Source organism: Capra hircus, chromosome 11 (assembly GCF_001704415.2).
Source record: "Capra hircus breed San Clemente chromosome 11, ASM170441v1, whole genome shotgun sequence".
NCBI lineage: Eukaryota > Metazoa > Chordata > Mammalia > Artiodactyla > Bovidae > Capra > Capra hircus.
In genome coordinates this window covers 64,605,285-64,630,097 of record NC_030818.1, presented here as the reverse complement: position 1 = coordinate 64,630,097, position 24,813 = coordinate 64,605,285, and the positions used below count along the sequence as shown (strand labels likewise).

At 39.9% G+C, this 24,813-nt stretch overlaps 1 protein-coding gene across 5 annotated transcripts in view; it reads right to left on the bottom strand.

Annotated features, from left to right (window-relative positions):
• MEIS1 (Meis homeobox 1) overlaps nucleotides 1–24,813 on the bottom strand; it is a 145,974-nt gene that overhangs the window by 39,722 nt on the left and 81,439 nt on the right. For all 5 annotated transcript variants that reach the window (XM_018055432.1, XM_018055434.1, XM_018055431.1 and 2 more), the window contains one exon: nucleotides 24,209–24,354. In XM_018055432.1, the coding sequence (XP_017910921.1) occupies nucleotides 24,209–24,354 (146 nt within the window). The remainder of the gene's footprint in view (nucleotides 1–24,208; nucleotides 24,355–24,813) is intronic.

The window sequence follows — 24,813 nt, the reverse complement described above, 5'->3', positions numbered from 1 at the left end:
GATGGACTTAGAGAGTATTACGCTTAGTGAAAGGCAAACATACTATATGATATAACTTATGTGTGAAAAAATAATACAGGGACTTTCCTGGTGGTCCAGTGGCTAAGACTCTGTGCTCCCAATGCAGAGGGCTGGGGTTCAATTCCTGGTCAGGGAACCAGATCCCACATGCTACAACTAAGACCCAGAGCAGTCAAATAAATAAATAAATATTTTAAAAATAATAATACAAACAAATCTATACATAAAACAGAAACATACTCACAGATATATTAATAGAAAACAAACATGGTTACCAAAAGGGGAGGAGGGACAAATTAGGAGTATGGGATTACCAGATACAAACTCTTCTATATAAAACAGATAAGCAACAAGGATTTACTATATAGCACAGGAAGTTTTACTCAATATCTTGTAATAAACTACAGTGGAATATAATCTGATAAAAAACAAACAAACAAAAAAGTTAACAGCCAGTCGGAAGTGGTTTTTTCTAAGCTATGCATTTGCGTGAGCTTTTATGTCCTCTATGTTTGTATAATACTTCACATTTTCAAAGACCTTTATTATATTTCATGAAATTTGAGTCTTACACATACTTGGTCAGGTTGACAGCATGGGTAAAGCTGCCTCCATTTTGTAGATGAAAAAATAAAACTCAGAGTGGACACATGGCAGGTTATGTGGCAGGAAGTTGCGGCTCACAGGCCTGGAGCTCAGGCTCTAACTTCTCAATCTAGTTCTCTTTACACTCTTATGAAGCTCAAAGTTAATCTTGTAATGATAAGGTAAAGAGCTGGAGCCATGTTTTTCAGAAAGCTACCATGAGTTGGCCTCTACAGTGAAAGCTAACATGGGTCCAGCCTCTGTTTTACTGCATAAACATGCACTGGTCTATACACAAAGGGTGAAACAGAAAACTCAGACTAAAATCAGATAAAGTGGAACATCTTTCAAAATGGCTGTCATCATTTCTAGCAAAGCGTACGTATGTAACCTAAGTAGTGCCGAAAGGTCTTGAATAATGGCATTTGTCCTTCTACAACAGGCTTTGGGAAAGAGAAATCTCAGTTGGTAAACAATCTGCCCGCAACGCAGGAGACCCCAGTTTGATCCCTGGGTCTGGAAGATCCACTGGAGAAGGGATAGGCTACTCACTCCAGTATTCCTGGGCTTCCCTTGTGGCTCAGCAGGTAAAGAATCCACCTGTAATGTGGGAAACCTGGGTTCGATCCCTGGGTTGGGAAGGTCCCCTGGAGAAGAAAAAGGCTACCCACTTCAGTATTCTGACCTGGAGAATTCCAAGGACTGTATAGTCCATGGGTCACAAAGAGCTGGACATGGCTGAGTGACTTTCACTTCACTACCCAATGACTGAGTAGTTTTTTTCTCTTTGAAACAACTAGACAATCTTATTTTATTTAATGTGTCTTTCCTTGCCATTTCATGTGTGATGTGAGGTTGCTAATAACATATACAAGAGGCCTAATTTCCCCTACTCCTAAAATTCTTCCTAGGAGGACCTGGGCCTGTGAAGGGAGCCATTAACCTGGGCAGGTCAGGGGAGTGCTCATCAAGTCCATTTCTGCTTCAGTGATGTGGTTATACATTGACAAACAGCAAAGCTAAATGAAAACATTTTAAGAGTTATTGGTTTCAAGAGGTGCCATTAGGTATACCGATTGAGCTAGATAACTGAAGCTCAAGTCCTGAGGAACCCACGCGAATTGGGTCACCTTGATCAAGGCATTTCAAGTCTCTGAGCCTCAGCCTCCTCATCAGTGAAAATGAGGATGACAAAACCAGCAGGGGTCAAATGACACAACAGACACTGAATTGCTTGGCATAGTGGCTGGCCCGGATGGAGGGCTTAGTAAAGCGTAGATAAATTTGACATGCAAGGTCATGCAAGGTTGCAAGGTTGGGCTAATCTAACTAAACATACTATATATATATAATTTTTTTTTTTTCACAGTTTGTAGGGAAGAGGGTCTGACTAGGTAATCCTTGAAATTTATTTTTCTAGTGTTTGTTAGGTTTTAATGTTTTCTTACAATTCTCTTCATTTAGACAATCACTTCCAAGATATCTAAAGACAGGGCAGCTTCAAAGGCAGTCACACAGGGCCTCCCACACAAAAGAGCCCCATGTCTGTTTTCATTTGCTGGTACTGCCATCTTGAAGTTCTTCATAAGCCTTCTGGAAGCCCTGCATTTTCAATGTACACAGTTTATACGGAGGATGTATGCATTCTCTAGAAATCCTGTAGCGGGTCCTGCTAGAAGAAAGGAGGCCACATTTTCCCTATCAGATGTTTTATATGCAGCTACAACCCCCTTGAATTTATTTGAACTTCAAGTGGAAGTGAACAAATAATTACTATATTCGTACTAAACAAGTGTAATAAAAGAAAACACTAAGTAGGTAAGACATTGTAGATGTGTTCAGTCCTCAGACAGAAGATTAAGGATGCTCAAACGACCCTCTGGTGACCTGCAAGGGTTCACGCACTCCCGTAAGTGCCTAAACCACCCTTGGGGACAAACTGAGTCACTGAGAAAATATTCCATAATATCAAGTCTATGGGGAAAAAAAATCAATAATCCGGAACCTTCAAGGTGTGAGGCCAATTCTGGCTCACTGGATGTAGGGGCATTGGGAGCCTTTGTCTTTTGGTGGCTGGGAGTCAGAGGTGGCAGTTCGCCCACCTTCCTTGGCAGGGGATGAGCGTCACATTTGGCAGAAAAGTGTGCTCTCGAGAAAAGGGAGCAGAGAATCTTTTGGCCTGGGCTCCAGCTAGGCTAGATCAAGAGTGAGAACTCACCCTTGCATGCCAACCAAATGCCACTGTAATTAAAAACAAACCTTTGGAAATAAAAGTATCTGGAAATTATTTCAGTTCCAGCTCATTCACAATAGGATCTCATCAATAGTTACAATTAATTCACTTGGTCATAGGTTTCTGGAGGTTGGAGATGGGGTGGTGCTGTCATTTTATTTTCTCAGCCTGCTTAAACAGAATTCTGCTTTCTGTTTAAGGAGGTCCAGATAAATATATAAATAGGCAAACTAAAGAGAAAACTGTATGTAATAAGGCATAAAGTTTCAGAAACCTCTAGCATATTTGAATCTGCACCTTATATCAAATCTTCTAAGGTGGCAGCCCTGATTTTTAAAAAATGCAAAATTCTATCATTCAGATGATGCCAAATGATGAACTCGAGTATTATATGCATATATTTTGTTTAATGGCTTTATTTATTTTAATAACAAAGGGAAACTAGATTTTACAGATGAAAGCTTTTTTTTTTTTTTCATGGCTCCAATGCAACTGGGATTTTAAAAATCCATGATGTTAACCAATATGTGATAATAGCTACACTCAGGAGCCCTACTTCATACCACTTTATGCAGTGGAAACCTACACAGAGTAACTACCACTAGAGTACCACAAATTTAAGAAGGCACGATTGGGTCTTATGATTGTTCATGTCTTTCCTCTGAATGGTTACATGTTCAGTAAAGTGTCAGCTGTGGAATTACTGAAGCAATGGGATTAACTCACTAAAGATTTTAAATGAGGCAGGAAGGTGCTGCTCATGTGATTTCGAGGATAAGAAAATAATTGCATAAACCCTCTTTTTCCTCTGTTCAGAAATCTGCCTACGGGGTTTAATATTTTGTTGAGAATCAAAAAAATAAATCACAGCAAGTAACTTCAGTTTAATTCTTGTCTGATTTCTTCATTACACTGGATATCTATAATGAATCAGGACACCAGGAGCTCATCAAAATCAGTTCCCATGGGAACAAAAGGCATACCACCTCAGAACCTCCCTGTCAGCCCCTAAAACATGCTCATTTATTCAAAATCTCTGGCTACTTTCAGAAAAGAAAGAGAGGAAAGAGAAAGAAAGAATGAAAGAAAGAGAAGGAAGAATGGCAGGAAAGAAGAGAGGGAGGGAAGGGAAGGAGCGAGGGAGGTATTTGACCCATTAAACATTCTGGAGAGATGATACAAAGCAAAAGTCTGAAGTGTTTTTTTACCGAGAGCCATACCTTGAAACTCTAGAACACAACAGATGCAATTCACCAGCCACACACAGGATGTGGAGTGATTTTACCGACACTATAGTGGCCTAAGATGGCAGCTCGTGATTAATAGCTGCGTCATCCTTGGCCCCGCTGCAGTCAGGCCTGGGGTCTGATCCTGACACACAGAGCCTTCGTCTGCAGCCAATCAGCAGATGTAAGCACACAGGCTCTGTCAGGTTGACATATCATGCCTTCAACGATGTCAGCGAGTATTAATGTTCAATTATCTGTCCTAGAAATGACCCACGCCTTTATGCATTGTGTGACTGCGCACATGGCACTCTGGTGATCCCAAAGACAAGGGCATAGATGCCCGCAGTAAACCAGCTACTGGGAGTTGGCTTTCCAACGTTGTCATGACATTGCCTTGCAGTGCGAAATAGGAGATTTATTCTTAGATTTTTTCCCTGAACCATATTTGAAAAACCAATAAGCCATCTATCTATCTATCTATCTATCTATCTATCTATCTATCTATCTTATCTATCTATTTTCCTTTCAGTATGTCTGCATGCCAGTAGTCCTTTCTATTTAAACAGCAACCCTTCACATGAGTCGTCAGTGACTAGCCAATTGCACTGAGCCAATCGTTCTTTATAAACAACAATGAGCTGCTCATTATGTGTGGGGTGCTGTGTCATTTCATGAAACCAGGTGTATTTCATTTACCATCAAAACAAAATGACAATAGTAGATGCTTCTGGAGCGATGTCAAGATCAATTCAACTTCAACTCGCAAATCTAAAGGAATCTATTCAAGCCAGCCACCCCTCTGGTCCACTATTAAAGATTAGGCCTCTGGCAGAGGCATGATTTAAAAAGCATACCTGATACTGCTTTACTTGTTAACCTTTACAGTTTTGCTCCAGTGTTTTAAAATACTGTGTTGATTTGTTGTAGTTAAATTTAAAATCCTCCTTTCTCACATATCATGGTAAGAAAAGAAATTTTATCTTAGTAGACAGCTGCATTTGCATGGTTTTTGTTGAACTCAGGTTCAAAGGTTATCAATAACAAGTTTGCAAACTTCTCATACAACCAGCACTGAAAGATAATGTACAGTAATTGCATGATAACTTCCTCCAAAACTGAGATAAAGCCTCTAATGCAATCTCAAGTTCACCAACCTGTACATGATAGGAAGAACTTAAGTAGTTCATATTGCAACTCAACAAATCTGCCCCATGAGACAAGTTTTTAAAGAATAGAAAATGCAATTATTTTTCCTGTGGAAAACCACTAAAAATCATTATTTTGCCTTAATTTTACCATATGAAAAGCAAGCTGATGATGAAATGTATCTATTAAAAGTCTAGCCAGTCACGGTGTGGTGACTTGGTCACAGTGTGGTGTCTTGCGTTATTTCAATTTATACATGTACTCTCAACTGCACTGTGAGAGTCCTTTTATCTTCTTTACTCTTTCTTTTTTTTTTTTTTTTCCTTTTCTTGGTCTGTCTACTCTGTTCCCAACAGCAAGTTTTTCCAAATGACTCCCACTCTCCTCTAGCTCCCAATCCTGCTCCTGGGACCCTTAGCAGTTGACTTTGCCTCCTGGTCTGCTAACAGAACTAAGAGGGCAAGAGTACCCAAAACCCACCTCTGGTGTATTTCTAAACCTCCCTGCCTTCATCTTCCTCTCCTGGTTCTCACTTGGTGCTAAGTCCATGCTCTCAGATGCCATCCCATCGCTCTCCCCACTAACCCTCTACTGCCAACTTGCTCTTGATCTTTGCTACATTAATCAGTTCTTTTCTACATTTATCTTCAAAGGTTCCTGCTCTATTGCCTAAGTAATTAATTAGGCTGGACTTTAACAAATTGCATGGAACGTAGTAGCAATTCCATGAAAGACAGCTGTATGCTATGTGTAAAGGTTCAAACCTTCCTTCTCCTAAATATTACAAAAAGAAACCTTTCCCCCTTGTTACCACTTCCTCCTGCTCCTGCCCAAATTGTAACCCTTTGTATATTACCCCTTAATCAATTACAAGCCTCTACTGTCACATTGCCCATATGCCCTAGAATACAGCTTCTTTCTCTTGCAAAGGCCTGAAACAGGTCTTTCAAAGGTCACTGGTGATCTCCTCATCCCCATACCAGGAACTTTTCTAGTCTTTCTACTTCTCAGGGTTTGATTGCCTCTGTTTTGAAACTTTGCTCTTGCATTTGGTCAATAAATATCATCAAGCATCTCTCTTATGGCTCTGAAGATACAGAGGTGAAAGATTCAATCATCTTATTTATGAGGGAGGCAGTTCATAAATAAACAGTCACTGTGACAAGTATTCTCTATCAGATGACCATCAAGGTGCTATGGATCTGGAGGCAGGGGCCATTTTCCTTTCTCCTGGAAAGAAGCAGCAATGGCTTCTCCAAGCTGTGACATCTGAGATAAGATGTTAAGGATGCAAGAAAAAGGGTGAAGTCGAAAAGGGATCATGGAGGTTCCAGATGAGGGAACAGCACGTGCCAGAGTGCAGAGTGCAGGACCACTTAGCATCTGTTGGGGATAAGCATGTATAGAAAGGGGGAAAGAGGAGCCTGAGTGCCCAGTGGGTCAGTGTCTGACTTCAAGAGCCCTTGAATGGCAGCCTGAGGATGTTGTATCCTAAGGACAATGGGGAGATATTACAAGATTTCAAGTAGGGGTGAGATTTGGCTCAGAAACATCACTCAACTGGCAAAATGGGGGTTGCTTGTAAGGAATCAGTTTTAACTATTGTCATTGATTAGAGGCAGGGAGGCTGATTAGGGAAATGGGTAAGCAGAAGACAAGGAGGCTATGGCAGCGGGAACAGACAAGGATTAAGAAAATGGAGACGTGTCTAGGAGGGAGAATTAATGGAACTCAGGGAGTAAGCAACTATCTGTGAAGTGGGGAAAAGAGGGAACCTTCAGGGCTGACTCTGAGGCTCCTTGCTGGAGCTTTTGGATCCATAGTGATGCTGTTAGCTGGGATGAGGATGACAGAAAGGGGAGATAGTTTAGGACCATGATGGGTTCTATTTGGGAATCGACTCTGACTTTCTCATCATTGGACCTTCCTTCCTTTTCTTAGAATTAATGTATTGGAGCTATAAGGGTCCCCAGAGATGACTGCAGCCCACCTCCACTTTGGACAGACCTCCTGCCTGCCCCTCTGTCTCTTTCTCTAGTTTTTCCTCCAGACAGCCTTTAAAGCGAGGCATTGCCTGAATTCTGTTCCTGCCTCCTCCCTTTCTCTCTCAGCGCTCCCTGGATCCATGATTCATCTCCATCTCTAGCTTTGGTGGAGGCAACACTAAGCCTTGTGCTCTCACCAAAGCCACAGCCATCCCATTTCCAACTACTGACCACACAACTCAAGAGGATGCGCCACCATCACCAGAATCACAGGTACCCCATGCTGAACTCCCCACCCTCCCCTAAAATGAGTTCCTCCTTCTAACTTTCCTTCTTCCCTGGAAGAAACTCCAGCTCTGGAACTGCCAGAGTGAAACAGGGAAATCACCTTTGAATGTCTTCTGTACCAAATGTCTCCCCATGAGTGGTTATGAAATCAGGCCTGAGAGTCAGATGGGTTGGAGTTTAAATCCAGTCCCTGCTTCTCGCTGTGCCACTGTAGGCAAGTTGTTTAATCTCTCCAAATCTTGATTTCCTTAACAGTAAAATAGAGCCACTAGGAAGCTCTCCTTTAGAGGATCATTGTGGGAATTTGGTGAGATAAAACATGGAAGTGCTTAGCAAGGCCTACCATGGTGGGGGCTGGGTAGGGGAAGTCTGTCCCAGCCTGGAAGAACATTTTATTCACTGATATTATTTAGAATCACCAGTGCATGGTGATAATAATAAACAGACTGACTTTTAGTCATTTTATTTTTATTTGTAAGTTCTCTATACACATGGCACTGAGCACCCACCTTGGCATATCACTGGCACTTATGAATGTACACCATGAGCCAGCTATGAATGTTTCTATTTATGAGATGCCCAGTTTACCTCCAAGATATTTTCCACCATCCACTTCTTCTCCCCACCCCCTCTTTTTGGCTGTGCCACTCAACTTGCAGGATCTTACTTCCTTGACAAGGCATTGAATCCAACCCAGGCCACCAGAGTGAAAGCACCAAGATCTAACCCCTGGACCAGCAGGGAATTCCCCACCATCCATTTCTTTACACTCTCACAACCAAAACCTTCCCAACTGACTGCTGTAACTGTCTCCAAACTGTCCTCCTCACTCTGGTTCTTTTTGCAAACTGCATCACCAACTAGATCTAAGCTCTTTTCAAAGAGTGTAGAAAGCTCCCAGATATACACAGTGCATTGCACATAGTAAACACTCAAAATGTATTTGCACTCAAAAAAAAAAAAAATTGAATGGCCCAATTTATATCGTTATTCAAAGAGAAGGGTAGTTGCGGCCTGAACTTCAGTCATCATGATGGGGAAAAAGAAAAAGTAGATTTGGAAGGTCCTTCTTCCAGTGTGCATGGGATTAGGTCACTCTGTTGTGGAAAACATCCCAGCCATCTCTCTGCACAAACCAAACAATTTTAGGTATCTTTCAGATAAGAGCCCTGTCTTCATCCTGCTGCCACATAATCCTTTCCCCCTCCCTGCCACCACACACATTTGAGCAGCACAGGCGTCAGAGCCATGGAGAGTTTAGAGGCAGCATGGCACCCACACAGGGCAATGCCACAGAACAGCTGTGACGGCTTTTGAGTGAGTGTGGCAAAGTCATGGCCCGAATGACATCACGAGGGCTTCTGCCTCAGCTCTCACCAGATCTAGTCAATGTTTCAAGAGCCAAAACCAACCACTATTTTCAGTCTCAAGGTCGGGAAGCGGCGACACCCAACAGGTTGACCAGTAAGCCACTGATTTTTTCTCCAGTTTCTACTTTATCCTACACAAAGACCTCTGGTAGATCTTCAGGCTTTTCCAGCCCACTTCCTTCCATTAAATGTTTCATCTGTGAAGTGGGGGTATAATGATTCATTGTAGCATCACATGCAAAGTACTCAATAATCATTTCAAATCAAACAGGATACTTGCTTACAGCTGGATTTTTCAAAATTCAGATATACACTATTTCATACATGTTAATTTGGCCTCTTTTCCTTGAAAATTCACCCCACTCAATCACTCTCTTGCACGCTGATGAATGTTACTGAGTGCTCACAGTTTCTGGTCCAAAACGAACTCTTTCAGGGAGTAAGTCCAGGGCGCCTGTCGTTTTGGTAATTGATGATGTTTTCACTTCAAGGTGTGGACCTGAGACCCACAGGGCTCAATGGGGGGAGAAAATGAATCGACCTGACTACATCTCTTGCCCACCACTCCTGATACACATAAACTCATTACTGCCAAATGTACTTCAACATTATCAAGAGGGGATGGCAATATACATTTTTGACAACGACTAAAGCGATTTCCTTATTCTACTCTACATTCGCAAATTAAAACACTTGCTTTGTCGTTACAATTCTTTGTGAGAATCTGGTCTTCCCTAGCTTCGCGATGAATTATAAATGCCTGCACCAAAACAAAGGATAATCCATGATGCCATCAAATGTATGCCTCTCTTCCTAATTTTGATTTCCAGGGCCCCTGGTTTCCATAAGAGGACACATGCAGGGGCACACACATACTGTATTTCAAATGGAGATTTTATGTAAGCTTATTTTTATAGTGATTCTGAGAGTAGCTGCTCTGCTTTTTATCTATGCAAACTGGAAATAAAGTAGGCACCCTGCCAGCTCCCTGACAGCAGGCCAGGCCCGGGCTGCCATGGGTGACTCGCACAATGACATCTAAGGGGTCCAGAAAAGAACCCTGACTAATGGCTTTCGGATTCCTTGTGACCTTTGATCCTCAATGACTTAGACCAAAATAAACGACCTAATTTCAAGAAACTACATCCAGCCTGTGAACTCTAATGAGTGAGAGAATTTACCCACTAAGCAATGATTAATAGGTATGTGCTATGTATAATAATCTTTAGATCTTAGCCCAACTAGAGAGAATATACTTTTTGGATGCTCCTTCTTCCCTTGTATGTTATTTATTGCTTTTCCCTTGTTGCTTTTAATGCTTTTTCTTGGTATTTAATTTTTGTCAGTTTAATATGTGTTTCGGCGTGTTCCTCCTTGGGTTTATTCTATATGGGACTCTCTGTGCTTCCTGGACTGGGTGCCTGTTTCTTTGGATGCTCACTTTTTAAAACAAATTCATCATCCCGGATGCTGTGAAATTTGAGAGTGCCCATGGCAGACAAAGTACACCAGGCAGCGGAAATACAAAAGGATTTCCTTTAGCAGACTGAAGTTGGTGAGTAGGACTAGGAACAAAAGCATTTCTCCCTCAAATGAACGTATTGTTTCTGCAGTTGGTGATTCTGTTACTTCCTCACTGACAAAGCCTACCAGATCTGTGTGTGCTAAGTTGCTTCGGTCATGTCTGACTCTGCAACCCTATGGAGTGTAGCGTGCCAGGGTCCTCTGTCCATGGGATCCTCCAGGCAAGAATACTGGAGTGGGTTTCCATTTCCTTCTCTAGGGGATCTTCCCTACCCAGGGATGGAAGCAGCTTCTCCTGCATCTCCTGCACTGGGAGGCAGACTCTTTACCATAAGCGCCACCTGGGAAGCCCGTACCAGATCTGGGGTGCTAAAGTAAGAATCTGAGAGCCAGCACAGCAGTGCACATGCTGCCCTCTCCCTGTGATAACTCCCATCCCTGCATACTGTCACCGGAGCACTGACGCCAAGTGTGGGCAAAGAGTAAGAATCTGTAACATCCAACTTTCAGAACCACCATTTCACCCATCCTATCACACAAGTGTGCTGTCAACAAGCCCCAAAGAAAAATACTGTCTATCTGCAGAGTCCTTGATCTATCAGGAGATTTCAGCCAATGAAAACACTGTGATACTCATTTAGGGCATGAATTTACCCCATATGATACTATAATGATGGATAACATGTCACACATTTGTGCAAACCCATAGAATGTACAACACCAAGAGTGAACCCTGATGGAAACCTTGAACTTTGGGTGATACTGATGTGTCAGTGTAGGTTCATCAACTGTAAGAAATGTACCACTCTGGTTGGGGGCCCTGCTAATGGGAGAAGCCCATATGTGGTGGTGGTGGGGAAGTCTATGGGAAACCTAGGTCATTTTCCCTCCATTTTGTTATGAACTCAAAAATGTTCTAAAACATAAAGTCTATCTTTTAAAAACTCTTTGATAATTAAAAGAAAGGTCTTGTACATTGAGAAAGAACTGAAAGTTAGCAGAGGAAAAAGAAAACACTTTAGTCCAATAGACATGATAAAAATAATACATTGTTTCAAGATCAGAGGGGGGAAAAATCAAAGTATAAAAAAAATCAAAGATGGGGAAAAACAATCATCTTTCCATTTAAAAATCTGTTATCTTGCTCATGTTCCTTAGATCCTTGCTATGAACAGTCTGTTCTGCAGTCCAATAGCAGCAGGGAGCTTATTAAAAATGCAGATTCTCAGGCCCCATCCCTCTGAGAATCTCCACGCAAAAAAAGGATTCCCAGATAACTGGAATGCACGTGAAAGTTTAAGAAGCACTGCTTTGAAGAAGCAAAGGAATCTTCAATTCCGAAGTAATTTCCATTTCCCAGTTTTTTAGATGGTAGACTTCTGTGAAGTTACTATTTACACCTCAGTTTAACCTCCATATGTGTAACATTGTTAAATTTCCAGATTCAAGGGAATGTTATAGTTACACATATTATATTGTATGAAGATTAAAAATCAGGAAACTATCTTCCATTTAGAAACCTAAATGATTATGCTACTTCTCTCCATCATTCCAACCTAGCAATGTTTCCAAGAACTTGGTTCATCACAGTATCACCTTTAAAAAGTGCAATGCCTGTTTTTTAAGATTTTTTTTTCATGTGGACCATTTTTAAAGTCTTTTATTGAATTTGTTATCATACTGCTTCTGTTTTATGTTTTGGTTTTTTGGTCACAAGGCATGTGGGATCTTAGCACCCCAACCAGGGATCAAACCCACACCCTCTGAATTGGAAGGTGAAGTCTTAACCATTGGACCACCAGGGAAACCCCACAATATCGCCTTTAAATACCGATTTTCAAAACCCAGATGCAGGCTGGCCCAGGTCTGCTTTGTCAAGGGCAGAGAAGGAAGGAATGATTGTCTGAATTCACTCAGCATAAGAAGGTAAACAGGACACTGCAAGCCAACACAACTTTCTTTCTCTGCAACAAAAGGCACCTTCTCCTTGAATGACCAGCATAATGAGTTCGACCCTCCATTTTATTTTGGTTTGGAAATTAGCTTTGGTTCCTAAAGCCAGTACTCTTGCACATTTTTTCTTCCTGCCTCTAGTAATCAACAATCCAACCCTGGGAGAGTTTTTCCACCATTTCTCTTGACGTTGGTAATGGGAGCAATGGATGGGGGAATGCACATTCTGTGATGCTACCAGAGGCTGACCTTCTCATTCTCAGAGGTCAACACCCACCACTAAGAACATTAGGACAGCCCTGAAATTCCACATGCTGTGAGAGTCAACCTATGTGACGTGTGATCCATGTTGGTACAAATGTAAAATACAGCATTAGAGCCCTGGAGATTAACTGAATTCTAATGCCACATTTCCGTGGTTTCTTACAGATTTTTTTTTTTTTTCCCAAAGGCTCTGAGCATCTACCCCTTAATTAAATCTAATTTGGTTTCCACATAGAGTGTTATGGAGCATATTCACTTCACGAGACATGGAAGCTTGATATACATCATCTTTACCTTTCAACTACAGCCTTATGAAGATGTTTCCGTGTGGGAACATTCAAAACTGATTTATGGTGCTATTGCAACAACTAATCTTCCAGTATAAATGTATCACGTAAGAACAACCTCACTGAAACGTATAAATTCCATATATACTTAAAAATATTATTGTCTGTAATGTAATATAGCGGAATGTTTCGAAGCCTATATAACCTTGCATGCAGAAGCAGTTTTTCAGGCATTAATACTTAAATGGGTCATAGACACCACATCTGTCATTCTGTCCCGAAGTCTATGAGGCAAAACCAAGACTATGCTGGCCTATTGATTTTTCTAGCATTTGCTTTAATTTACTTAACCATTGAGAAATCCATCAGTACATAAAGGGCAACTGTCCATTACTGGCTCATTTGCAGACATTCCTTCCCCTCGTTTTTGGTAAATATTTCCCTTAAATTGCTATGTGTTTACAGTGTAAAAACGAATTAGGGAAGTGCTCACACCTGTTTCTGTTCAGTAACTGCTGCACTGAGGTATACGTAACGTGCTTAAAGATAGAATAAATATCTAGACATTATTACATCTGTGTGCAAAGGGTGGTAAATTAGATCCTAATTACATTAACAGGGATTCTGCCTCCCAGCTTAAATTTTACATGAGCACTCTGCAAAAATCCAAAAGCTCTGCTGTGGTTTCTTTATGAGCTGGTGATTACAGCTACTTCCTATGCGGTCACTAAATATTCTGTTTACAAATAAATGAAGAAGCTTTGAGCCAACCTGCCAGGGTAATAATCTATTTTTTTCCCTCTCCCTCCCTCTTCGCAACAAACCCTCGCCACATATGCATGGCAACAATCAGGAGCCCTAGCTTCATCTAATTACTCCATCACATAATTTCACAAATTGCCTTGTCACTGGGGAGCCAAGTGCAAAACACGCTCACAGTGGGATTTCAGGCAGCAGCTTTCATTTACTACTCATTCCTTGTTAAATTAAACACAAAAACACCAGTTGTGTGAAAGAAGTCAAAAAGAATGCCTGCAAACGAGCCAGACAAGTATATCTTCTATTTACCATTTTGCCAAATACATCGTTGGCAACAGGCATTGTAAACAGGAGGCTCCTCTTGGCTGGCCCACTCCTATTTCGATCTAGTTGTTACAGTAGACCAGAACCAAAAGGTCAAGAGCAAACAGGCTTCTCCAGAAAAAGCTTTATCCTGTATCAACAGGAAACCTGGGTATATGGTCAAAAAAAAAAAAAAAGTGATAGACTCAAGAACTTCTATTCTTCACCTGCTCTACTCTATGAAATGCCTGGCCATGATCCTCCCATAAGAAAGTGTATCTGTATCAGATGAATGATGTTAAGCCTTTTGAAGGTATAAACGGTATCCCGTATTTTCATTCTGGCTAGAAAGAAGAACTCGATTCCACTAATCTTTAAAAAAGTTCTCCAATGGAAAGATCATCAATCAAGTTCATACAGTATTAGATGTTTTCCTTTTAAGTATTAATGCCTTGCATGTTTCTGAAACACATCAAGATAAACACTCACCCATCTCACGACGGATGTGGGTGGAAGGAAAAGTGTGTACGGTGGGTGACATGACTAGAGGGAGTGAACCTGAGGTTACACCCCTGGAAGCTGACATTTTTATGTCAACAACTAAACACAGCCACTGGTAATTAAAGGTATTTCTCTGCAGCTCAGGAGCCAGCAGGGTCAGGTACCATTTTACATCACAAACCAGTCCTTTATGCATGTAGATTTGCCAGCATTATCTGCACAGGGAGAAGGAGACATTAGCAGCAGCTGTCTCTCTGCTTTTACACTGAAAATTCTATTCATACAGACAGGTGGAGTAATTTAAAAGCCAATGTGGTGCAATTTGGATGTGACTAATGTCACTGCCTACTAAAATGCCACCATTACCACTGTTTATGGAAACATTACTAAAATTACATTTTATTCATAAGAATTTTAGGATTCTGGTTATTACTAGCTTTAAAATGATCAGACCTCAGTGTCATACCCCAGAGCGGTGGCTTAATTCTCCAGGGTTTAGCAGCCTTCTTTGCTGAGAAACGACAGTTGGATTGTAGTTTCAGGAGTAATCGGGGCTGCATAAGCAGTTTCCTCTATCTCCATAAAGCAAATTAAAGACATAGCTCTTTGGCGTCCTGAACATGTGACAGGCAAAAAAAAAGGAAAAAAAAATCTTCAAGGAGCTAAATTCTATGTTCAAAGGTTTACCTAGGATTTGCAGGAAGAAAGATTTTTCATTCCAAATCACTATCACTCATTGTTAGTCACAGAGAGGACTAGAGATTTACCTACTTCCATAAGGAAGAAAGGACAGTTATATAAAGGCTAAAATTCTAACAATGTATAAATGATTACAATTGCATAAAGTATCAATAGCTGCAGCTATGCCTTTTTTAAGTACAGATATATCTGGAAAAAAGAATCCAGATAGGAGAGGACCATCCTTGACACTCAATTACCAATGACCATCAGGATGTACTATGAAGTTTTATGCCAAACATTCTGGCTCACATTTTTATTTAACAAATACTAATCAGCTAGCTCATGAAGTGAGATTATTATTATTATAACCATGAACTCCCAACGATGTGATCTGATTTGCTCTGTTAGGGAGGAAATACGATTTTTAAAAAAGCACATTCAAGATAGGAGATCCTAGATCCCCAGCTCTGCCAGTTCCTAGCTTTTGACCTTGAGAAAATTCATGAACTTCTCTCACCTTCATTTTTGTCATCCTGCCTACTTTATAGGATTGAGAGTACAGTGTATATGAAAAGATTAAATTACAAAGTACCACTGGGACTTCCCTGCAGTCCAGTGCTTAAGACTCCATGCTTCCAATGCAAGGGGCACACATTTCATCCCTGGTTGGGGAACTGGGATATCACAAGGCCCACAGTGGGGGCAAAATTTTTTTTAAATAAAGATAATAGGAGGTTCCCAGTAGCTGAATTGTAAAGAATCCGCCTGCTAATACAGGAGACATGGGGTTTGATCCCTGATCCAGGAAGATCCCACATGCTGTGGAGCAACTAAGCCCGTGCACCACAACTATTGAGCCTGCGCTGGGAGCCACAGCAAGAGAAGTCACTGCAATGAGAAGCCTTAACAGGACAACTAGAGAGTAGCCCCGCTCACTGCAACTAGGCGAAAACCCTCGCAGCAACGGAGACCCAGCACAGCCAAAGCAAAATAAATAAAACTATTTTTAATTTAATAAGTTTTAAAAAAACATAAAGCACCACAGAAACACAAATTATAATTTTATTTAACCTTTTGATCAATTTAGTCCTTTAGCTGTTAACAAGACAGAATGATCCAGTGTCAAAACAGCCAAGCAATCAATAGATCGTTGTTTAAAAATTCGGTAACAAGTAAAAAACAAGTAACATTATGCAGGCAGGAGATAATTTCATTTCTTTTCAAGAATGACATCAAGTCATTTTTGTGGAGTTCCTCCTCCAAGAAGTTTGAAAACTGACTTTTCTTTAAATAAGAGATAGGAATTATTCTTAAACTTCTATAAACTGCAATAGAAATTTTCTCTACTCATTGATCTTTCTTAGGATGAGCATTCCGATTAACAGACTACATCTCGTGGCCTCTGGATGTCCCCAGAACTTCCTAGGACACCGAATTCTCAGAGGTCATTCCTGTCACGGGAGAGCGCTCTGCGGGGCTGCTAGCAACAAAGTTAATGTGAAAACAGACAAACACTGATGGCAGAATATTAGGAACTGAAAAGCAAATTTACTTAAAAGGTTAAGTTCATATATATATTGCCTCATTTTTTCTCTGGAGTGATAATACCAGGAAGAAGGACATTCAAATACAAGCAAGTTATTCAAATCAAACCAAAGGTCTCTATTCCCAATATTTTGAATAATCAATTACAAAACCAAGTAACTTATGTCTCATTTGAGTATGAACCAACTTAAGGTGTTTGCATTTATAACATTAAGTTATGTGAGGCCTATCTTTTCTTTGGAGTGTCCGAAGATAGAACAATACTTCTTGTATTGGGAGACACACTTCCTGGGCTATCAGTTGCTGAGTGAAGGCATTTTGCAATAGCAAGAAAACACGAAAACTTAAAAGGTTTTTGAAATGTTAGACAATTTCCTGGCGTAATGCTTTTAGCTGCTCCTTTGCTCTTGGAGGCTGTCTATAGGCCCACCAAGAAATGGATGCCTTATCTGAATGTCTGTGGGTTTTCTCCTGCTCCTACACACTGAGCCGAGTATCCAACCCATGGAGAAAAGCCACCTTTACCAGGCTGGGGACTTGCAAATGGAAGGACCAGCAGTACTGAAACATGAGTACGCTTGTCTATAGCCGTCATGTTAATGTGACTCTGCACAATCACTATTGTTACTACTTTGGAACTTAAATAAAATGATTTTTGCTGTCTCATGTCATTTAGTAATTATAGCTCAGGTAAGCTTGGCCCATAACCCAGGGACTTTTGTGACCATTGCAAATGTGGTCTCCAGTCATTGCCTACCCTCTGGCATTGGCTTCCATCGGCAGAAACAGAAAAATGAGAGCCTTGAACATAGCTATTTAGAGGATTAAAACAAGTAAAATGGATCAGTTGTCCACTAGTGCTGGTACGGATGGCAGGGTTTCAGAGAGATTTGTCTGACAGAAAAACGCCCAAGCACATAGGGACACATATGTACACAGAATCATAATCACACTTCAATAAGAAAGACTGAGATGTGCGGAGGATGCTTCAGGTTAAGTGAAATCTCCTAAATTCCATGACATAGAGATTTACTTCTACTGGCAAACAACCAACCAGTCAGACCAAACTAAAACACTGGAATCCTTTCTAAAACAAAACCACTGGATTTTCTCTCCATCAAACCTCCATTCTTTAAACCAAAGTACTTTCACTAGGAATCTTAAACACTGAGAAAGTTAAAAGCCAAGTTTATATTACATAAAATTCCTAAGGGCTAGACTGAGTTAGTTTAGCGAATACACACACATATGTATATAACGCTCCAATTTTAACTCGAAAGATAAACTGAGGAGGAGCAGTGACTGAGTTTGGTATTTTTCCTTCAAAAATATATCATCACCAGGAGGAATCGGAAGACATGATACTGATATATGTGTTGAAGTGTAAATGGCCAGCCAGTGTTCCAACAGTTACATGCATCAGCAACCGTCAAGTTAAACTGCGCTTATATGAGCACTTCCATTTTGAAACTAATCCTTTATTTAATCAACACAATTAAGAGTATATCAGAAAATCAAGTTATAGCATATTTTTAACTTAGTCTTGGAAACAAATAAAAATTTTAGAATAATCTGACAAACTGCCATCAAAATACTACAAAAGTCCCTCACATAAGGTACCACATAAAGGCCCCAATCATCTGTGAAATGAATAAACCATTTGAGCACAAAAATCTCAATCACACCATGAAATTCACAGAGTCCCAGTCAGAGTTCATCTGCTTAGGGGTCCTATGTACCTGGATAAATGAGCAGTTTTCAAGTTGGACTTTTGTTTTCCCTTTTGATTGTTTCTCCCCATCCCTCTTCATCAACGGACTGGACTGTAATTCCCTCAGGTCAGAGGTGCATAACTAGGATGGGGAAAAAAGGCTGGGGCAGAGGCAAGGAGGTGTGCAAGAGGCTGGGAGGGAGCTCTGCCAGGTCACTAATGGCCTCTGGGGCAGCAACTTGGAGAACAGGCTGATGCTTCGCCTTTGATCTTCTAATTCACAATGATCATTAGTATTAACTCCGATTCTTCTGGGTGAAGAATTCCAGCTGTAGCCTTTTCAGTTTACCTGACCTAAGAAAATTCATCACCCATCCCATTAGGATTTCAATAACCAGCTAAGAAAAAGAAAAAAGCAGTTGCCCCAGAATCTAGAAACCACTCATCTCATTATTAAAATAGAGCTTATATGATGCATACTGCAGAAGAATGAGGACATTCCAACATTACCTCCAAGTAATTAAATAATCTATACTCCATTTTCCTCCTGAGACAAATGATTCCCAACTGGGAAAAAGATATTTAGGATCCTAGCTAGCCAAATTGAAATACACAGTCTCCAATGTAGCAGAGATCTTCTAAATGGAAGATGGATTTGTCATCCAAGCCTGTGTTAGTTTCAGCAAAGCCAAGCTCTGACCATCATCATGACTAAAGCCTAGAAAGGTGAATGGTAACCACCTAAAAGAAAAAAGTAAGAACTGTGAAGATATTCTTCTTATGAATTTCAGAAAGCTCATTTTTGATATGGGACACAGGCACCTGAAAGGAGAACAAAAATCTCACATCTTAGTACTAGTTTTCAAGCATCTTAATTTACTAAGGTATCTGTAGATACCACATAATGAAAAAAAAAGGATAAAATTTACCTGCCAGTCTCACAAGCCACCCTCCTTAGCTCAGGCACAGGAACACAGAGGACTTAGTTTGGACAGTCCTCCCCAAATACTTTGCACTACCCTGATTAACATTTCAGACGAAAGTTCAAGAACATAGTCTTCCTGCCTCACTACCTTCTTAGGGCTAATGGTAGTGGAAGGATGCTAACTAGGAAGGCACAATAAGAATATTCACTGTTAAGACTGGCAAAGAGTAGAGGTGAGGGATAGGAAAAGAAATAGAAATGGGAGGAGAGGAGCAAATTCCATCTGCTGCCTAACTATGTACCTCCTTGTAGGCACGTCTCTCTGCCTTTTGACCTTCCACTCACCTTGATCAACAAAATGCATTATGGGATACCAATGAGAAGTACTTTTTCATTGTAACAATAATTCATAATGTTTATAGAGCAATTCTTCCAAAATTGCAAGCAGAGATATGACACTAAGATGGCTCCACCAGATCTTGTTACCAAAAGCAAAACCAATGAAACAACATCTGTCTCTTCTAGAGCATTCAATTCCCAATTCAATTCCATTTACTCCATCCTTAGAGTGGCGGACCCGCAGGGCACTTTTCATCTAATAGTGTTTCTATGGCAACGCAATTTTCAACCTGGAAGATTCTACAGCCCCTCACTTTGGCTTTATCCACACTGAGAGGAAAGTCTTATAAATCAGAAACTGAGACATAAATTTTGCTACAGAAAAAAAAAAAAAAAAAAAAAAATTCCAGGCTAAAAGTTGAAAGAAAGAAAACAAACTCAAAGAGCAAAATGTGTATATAACTTAGAAACGAAGTTTGTCTCTATAGTACCCAATGGAATCCTCAAGATCAGTCAAAGGATGGGGAATCCAAGAGAATGTGAATGAAAGTCAGATATGTCACCCCCTGTCTGATTTATCACAGGTACGCATTTTGACAACTTCCACTTTCCCTAACTCTCAGGATTCCTGGGGCACACAATAGCTCCATACGGGAAAATATGTCACTGCATATTTTAAATAAAAGAATCATATTAACTGCTTTTCTACTTAGATTTTATTTAAGATTGCAGTATTTTAGGTGTGTGTGTGTGCAACATGCTAGGGTAGAAAAACAGACAAAAGACCCTTGATTTTTTTTTTTTACCTTAAACATTGTATTTATTCCTTCTCCTCATTTTTACTAGCCCTTAGGCATGTATCTTTGTAATGCTATGTAGCAAGACAACCAGTAATATGCAAAACACATCCAGCTTAAACATTATGACATAGTAGGTTATATTTACAGTTGGAATAATACCCTTAAGGAAGGAAAAATATCTTGATGTGGTATATGCCCCTGAACTGATAGTGACTATATAGTGACTCACAGCCAAATATTAAGTACTTTCTAATTGTTTGCAGTGATTTGTCTTCAGGCAAATGCCAGCGTTTCTATAATACATACTTTCATTTTCTTTCAAATTCTCTCTCATTATCTAAATAGTGTTACTCTGTTCAATTCCAGGCAATATTTTTCTGTTTTTTTTAGGAGACCTCTAGTTATCAAAACTGGTTAACTGGAAATTCACATCACTGAAATTTCCTTTTACCCCATCAGCACCAAAGTTTAAAACCTGCTTCCTTTTTCTTTTATTGTCTTCATAATACACAAGTATGTCCAGTTTAGCTTGCTAGAGACTGTGAGTCCAAGAATGAAGCTTTAGTTCTCTCCTTGGAGTAGTAAAATGTGCTACTGATTAAATCTACCTGCAGCCAACTACAGAAAGGCACATTTTTCTTATGCAGCTGGGGTGCAAATCCAGAAAGGTTTTTTTTTTTTTTTTTTCAAATTCAGGGCTTTTCTACTCCCCTAACAAACAAATGCTGAAAGCACTTTCAAAGGCAGATTTTTTTTAAACTGAATACCCTCAATGAAAAGATTGACCCATTTATTTTAAAAAGAAAAAAAAAAAAACTAATTTGCTTTCCAAAAGGAGTGTGAGGTTTTATAATATGCTTTTTAGTATTTAAAAGATTAGTTTCTACAATTTGCTAATAAACTGCGATTGCTATTGTTTTAGTTAGCCAGAGTTTCAATTGCTCTTTTATATTTAGCAAGACTTCAGAAAGAATCTCCTGGTTAAGTTGCATTAATCATATAGAGGAATGTGATCCTCTAAAATTTGTACATAGTCTCTCAATTGAATCGTGCCTCCCTAAAAGCCTTCCCGACTCTGAGATAAATTTGCTAAAGAATTAACACTAAAGATAACAGTAGTTACTTACATTTGGACAAATAATAATAAAACTTTTTGTATAGGTTTTTTCATAGCACTTATTATAATCAGCTCTTGACTATAAATGTTACCTAAACAGTTTGTTCATTCCTTCAAGTATAAGGAGACAAGGAGAAGGCTATCCTTGTAACTGGAGATCTAACTACTTTAGCAATTGGAGAAGAGGAATGGAGGGGGATCTTTTTCTTTGGGCTAAGGAAAGAGGGAGAAAATGTAAACATTTCTTCTCAGTTTTCTTTTTTAGATGATATTACAAGACTTTTCACTTTTTAGAAACCACTATCATTACCAATATTTTGTATGAGTAGATGGCAGTGGTGAAGGGAAGGAGGGTGGAAACGTCCAATGAAAACCAGGAGACAATGTCTATACGCATTCCTAGAATGCCAGGGAGACTAGAACAAATGGGTTTCCCTCTTCGGGGTAGTGGTACAGGCCAGCACCGACCCCCAGCCTGAAGGAAGTTAGCTGGACCTCCACAAAATCAGACAGTTCATGAATAATTTCTATTGCAACTGCCCCAATAATATATGGACCACAAAGAGCATTGCAATGTAGATAAAGTTATGCTGGCTATTTAAAAAGTGTGGTTTTTTTTTTTTTTTTAAATAACATAGCTCTTGGCAAGGTTCTTCACAAGGATACGACCTAGAAAACCAGGAAATCTGGTGAATGAATAAAAGAACTTGCTTCTCTCTCTCCTGATTCTGTCTGAACCAATATTTGATTATATTTTATTCAGGGGCACCTCAGCTTCAAGGGAAGCCAAAACTCCTTTGCAGATTGAAATAGAAGCTGATGAAGTCTACTGTTTTTTCTGTTAGTATACGAAATAGAAAGAGTTTGGCTGTGACTTCAGGATCAACCTGATTTTGTCCTCTCTCCCCACTCATCCAGAGGTTAGTTGGTTAGCTCTAGCGCTGAAACACCTACATGGCTGCATCAGCACTTTTGCCCAATTGTCACTTCTTATCTCCTGCTGACTTTAGATGCCAGACTATTTTTCATGCTGTGCCCTCTAGACCTTAGTCTTTCCCTCCCCGCTTTGGTGGTGGTCGATAATCCTCAACAGCAAACTTTCAAAAGGCAGATCTCAAACCATCCACATAAATGCAACAAGTGTCAGGCAAGTAATGGCACCCAAATCAGGTTTTAGGTCAACCTAATATGATGTTAAAATCAGCTAAACCATCTACATCTTCAACTCACTATCGGTATTATTCTCAAAGCTGATTCCAAAACTGTCAGCATAGTCTAGTTACTGTTTGGAATCATACAGGGAAGAAGAAAGGGAAAGAAACTTTTTTTTAGTTAGTCCTGCTGCTCTCAGTTTTTATTTTATTTAGGCATACTGTACAATTGGGATTAATTTATACCCTCGAGTGTTATTGAAGGCATATTCTCTATCCAGAGGAGCCAAACCAACATGGCCTCCCACATCCCCTGTTTGTCTCCCTATATCAGTATAAGTCACTAAGGAACATGGGCTTGAAAGTGGGCAAGCATGTGAGGGTTAACAGGTCTGGACACATTAGTGACAACGGAGAATTAACTTTGATACTGAAGAAAAACAAATGACTTTAAGAAAGGCAAACTAACCTAAAAATAGTCACAAAAGGTCTGCTCCTAATATTAAAAAAAAAAAAAAAAAGATTTTTAACATTCATTCATTTTAGGCTAGTCTGTACTGACTTGCCTAAATTCACCCTTTGCCTGTACTGTTGAAAATCCCCCAGGTCAACAACTTTTTGATTTTCAATATATTACTTTATCCATAAATTTTCATGTCATTCTTCTTCCTTAGATGTCCTTAAATAAGTATGCACTTCCAAAAATATCCACCAAAATATTATGATTATGTTTTCAACATGAAATCCATTCAGAACAATAACCAAACAAAACAAACCCCTCAGTAGCATAAAGCCCCAAATCTCCAGTTTCTCACATCTCCAGGAGAATTCCTGCAGTGAAAACAGCAATACTCACACAGACAATATAAACTGTTAACTCAGCTTGAAAAGTCACAAGGGACTACACAGGAAGGGCTGACTCTATATTGCTGTTTTCCTTTACAGTTCTAAATACAGGGACAACTTTCACTGTGCAGCTCTGACTCGGATGAACATTTTGTAATGGCAGCCAGTACATTCAAACCACTTAAAAGCAAATTATGTGAGCATCCTGCCATTGCAACAAGATTTAAATTTCTGCAGACCAGTCACCATAAAGGTCCACTGTAAAGCATTGGAAGAAATTAAGCCCTTCTCTTTGGGGCTTGTCTGACTTTGTTCTTAGTGGGATCTGGTACCTGGTATTTAAGAGTCACACTGAGAAAAGCAACATCATTAACATACATACTTCAAATTACAAGTGCTCCTGATCTCCTAAACCTTATAACTTACAAAAGTGAGCAAAACTGAAATAGCAAACTTCAAATAAAACTCCTCATTTGGGGTATGGATCTAGGAAACAAGTGCTAACACTTTTGTAAGAACTGTGGGCACACAGTGATTTATGAAATATTCCAAGTCCAGAGGGATCATTCTTCCCCATTTTTTTTTCTATCAAAACTGGTTCATTGTCCATATTTAGTTTACATATGTCATTTAGAATCCACTTACTGTTAGATGCTGGAACAGCCACGCCCTCATGATATTTGTGGCTACTTTGGGAAAGATGCCACGCTTTTTGTGACGCTTTTTGTCCTTATCTGGATCATCATCGTCACCTGTGCTGGGGGAAGCTACACTGTTGTCCAAGCCATCACCTGCAAACATAGTGAATCAAATTTTGACTGATGCTACCTTGACATGCTTTATTCAAATAGAATGCCTTTGGATATAAACAAAACCAAAAGAGCAATATCAGTGATTCATAGTTTATTTGGTACTGTTTTCTTTTTTTTTTTTTTATTCATCAAGACAGAAAGAACAAGGCCTAGGCTCAAAAGTAGTCAGGTCTAAGGAACTTCTTCCAAGGAACAGTGGGAAAGGTTAAAGGGAATGGAGGGGAATACCCAATCTCCTTAGTAGCTTTGTTGCTATAACTATTCACATGTAGATAGTGGAGACATGTTAAGTGTAACTTCTACTGGGAGTTAAATATAGTGGAAGCCATGAGTAGAGGTGCTGTCCCTGCCTGAGTATTCAAATCCCACATAAAGTCATTGATGTCAACTTGTGAGAAGATGCATTTACGATATCAACTATTTCCGCAAGTGATCTAT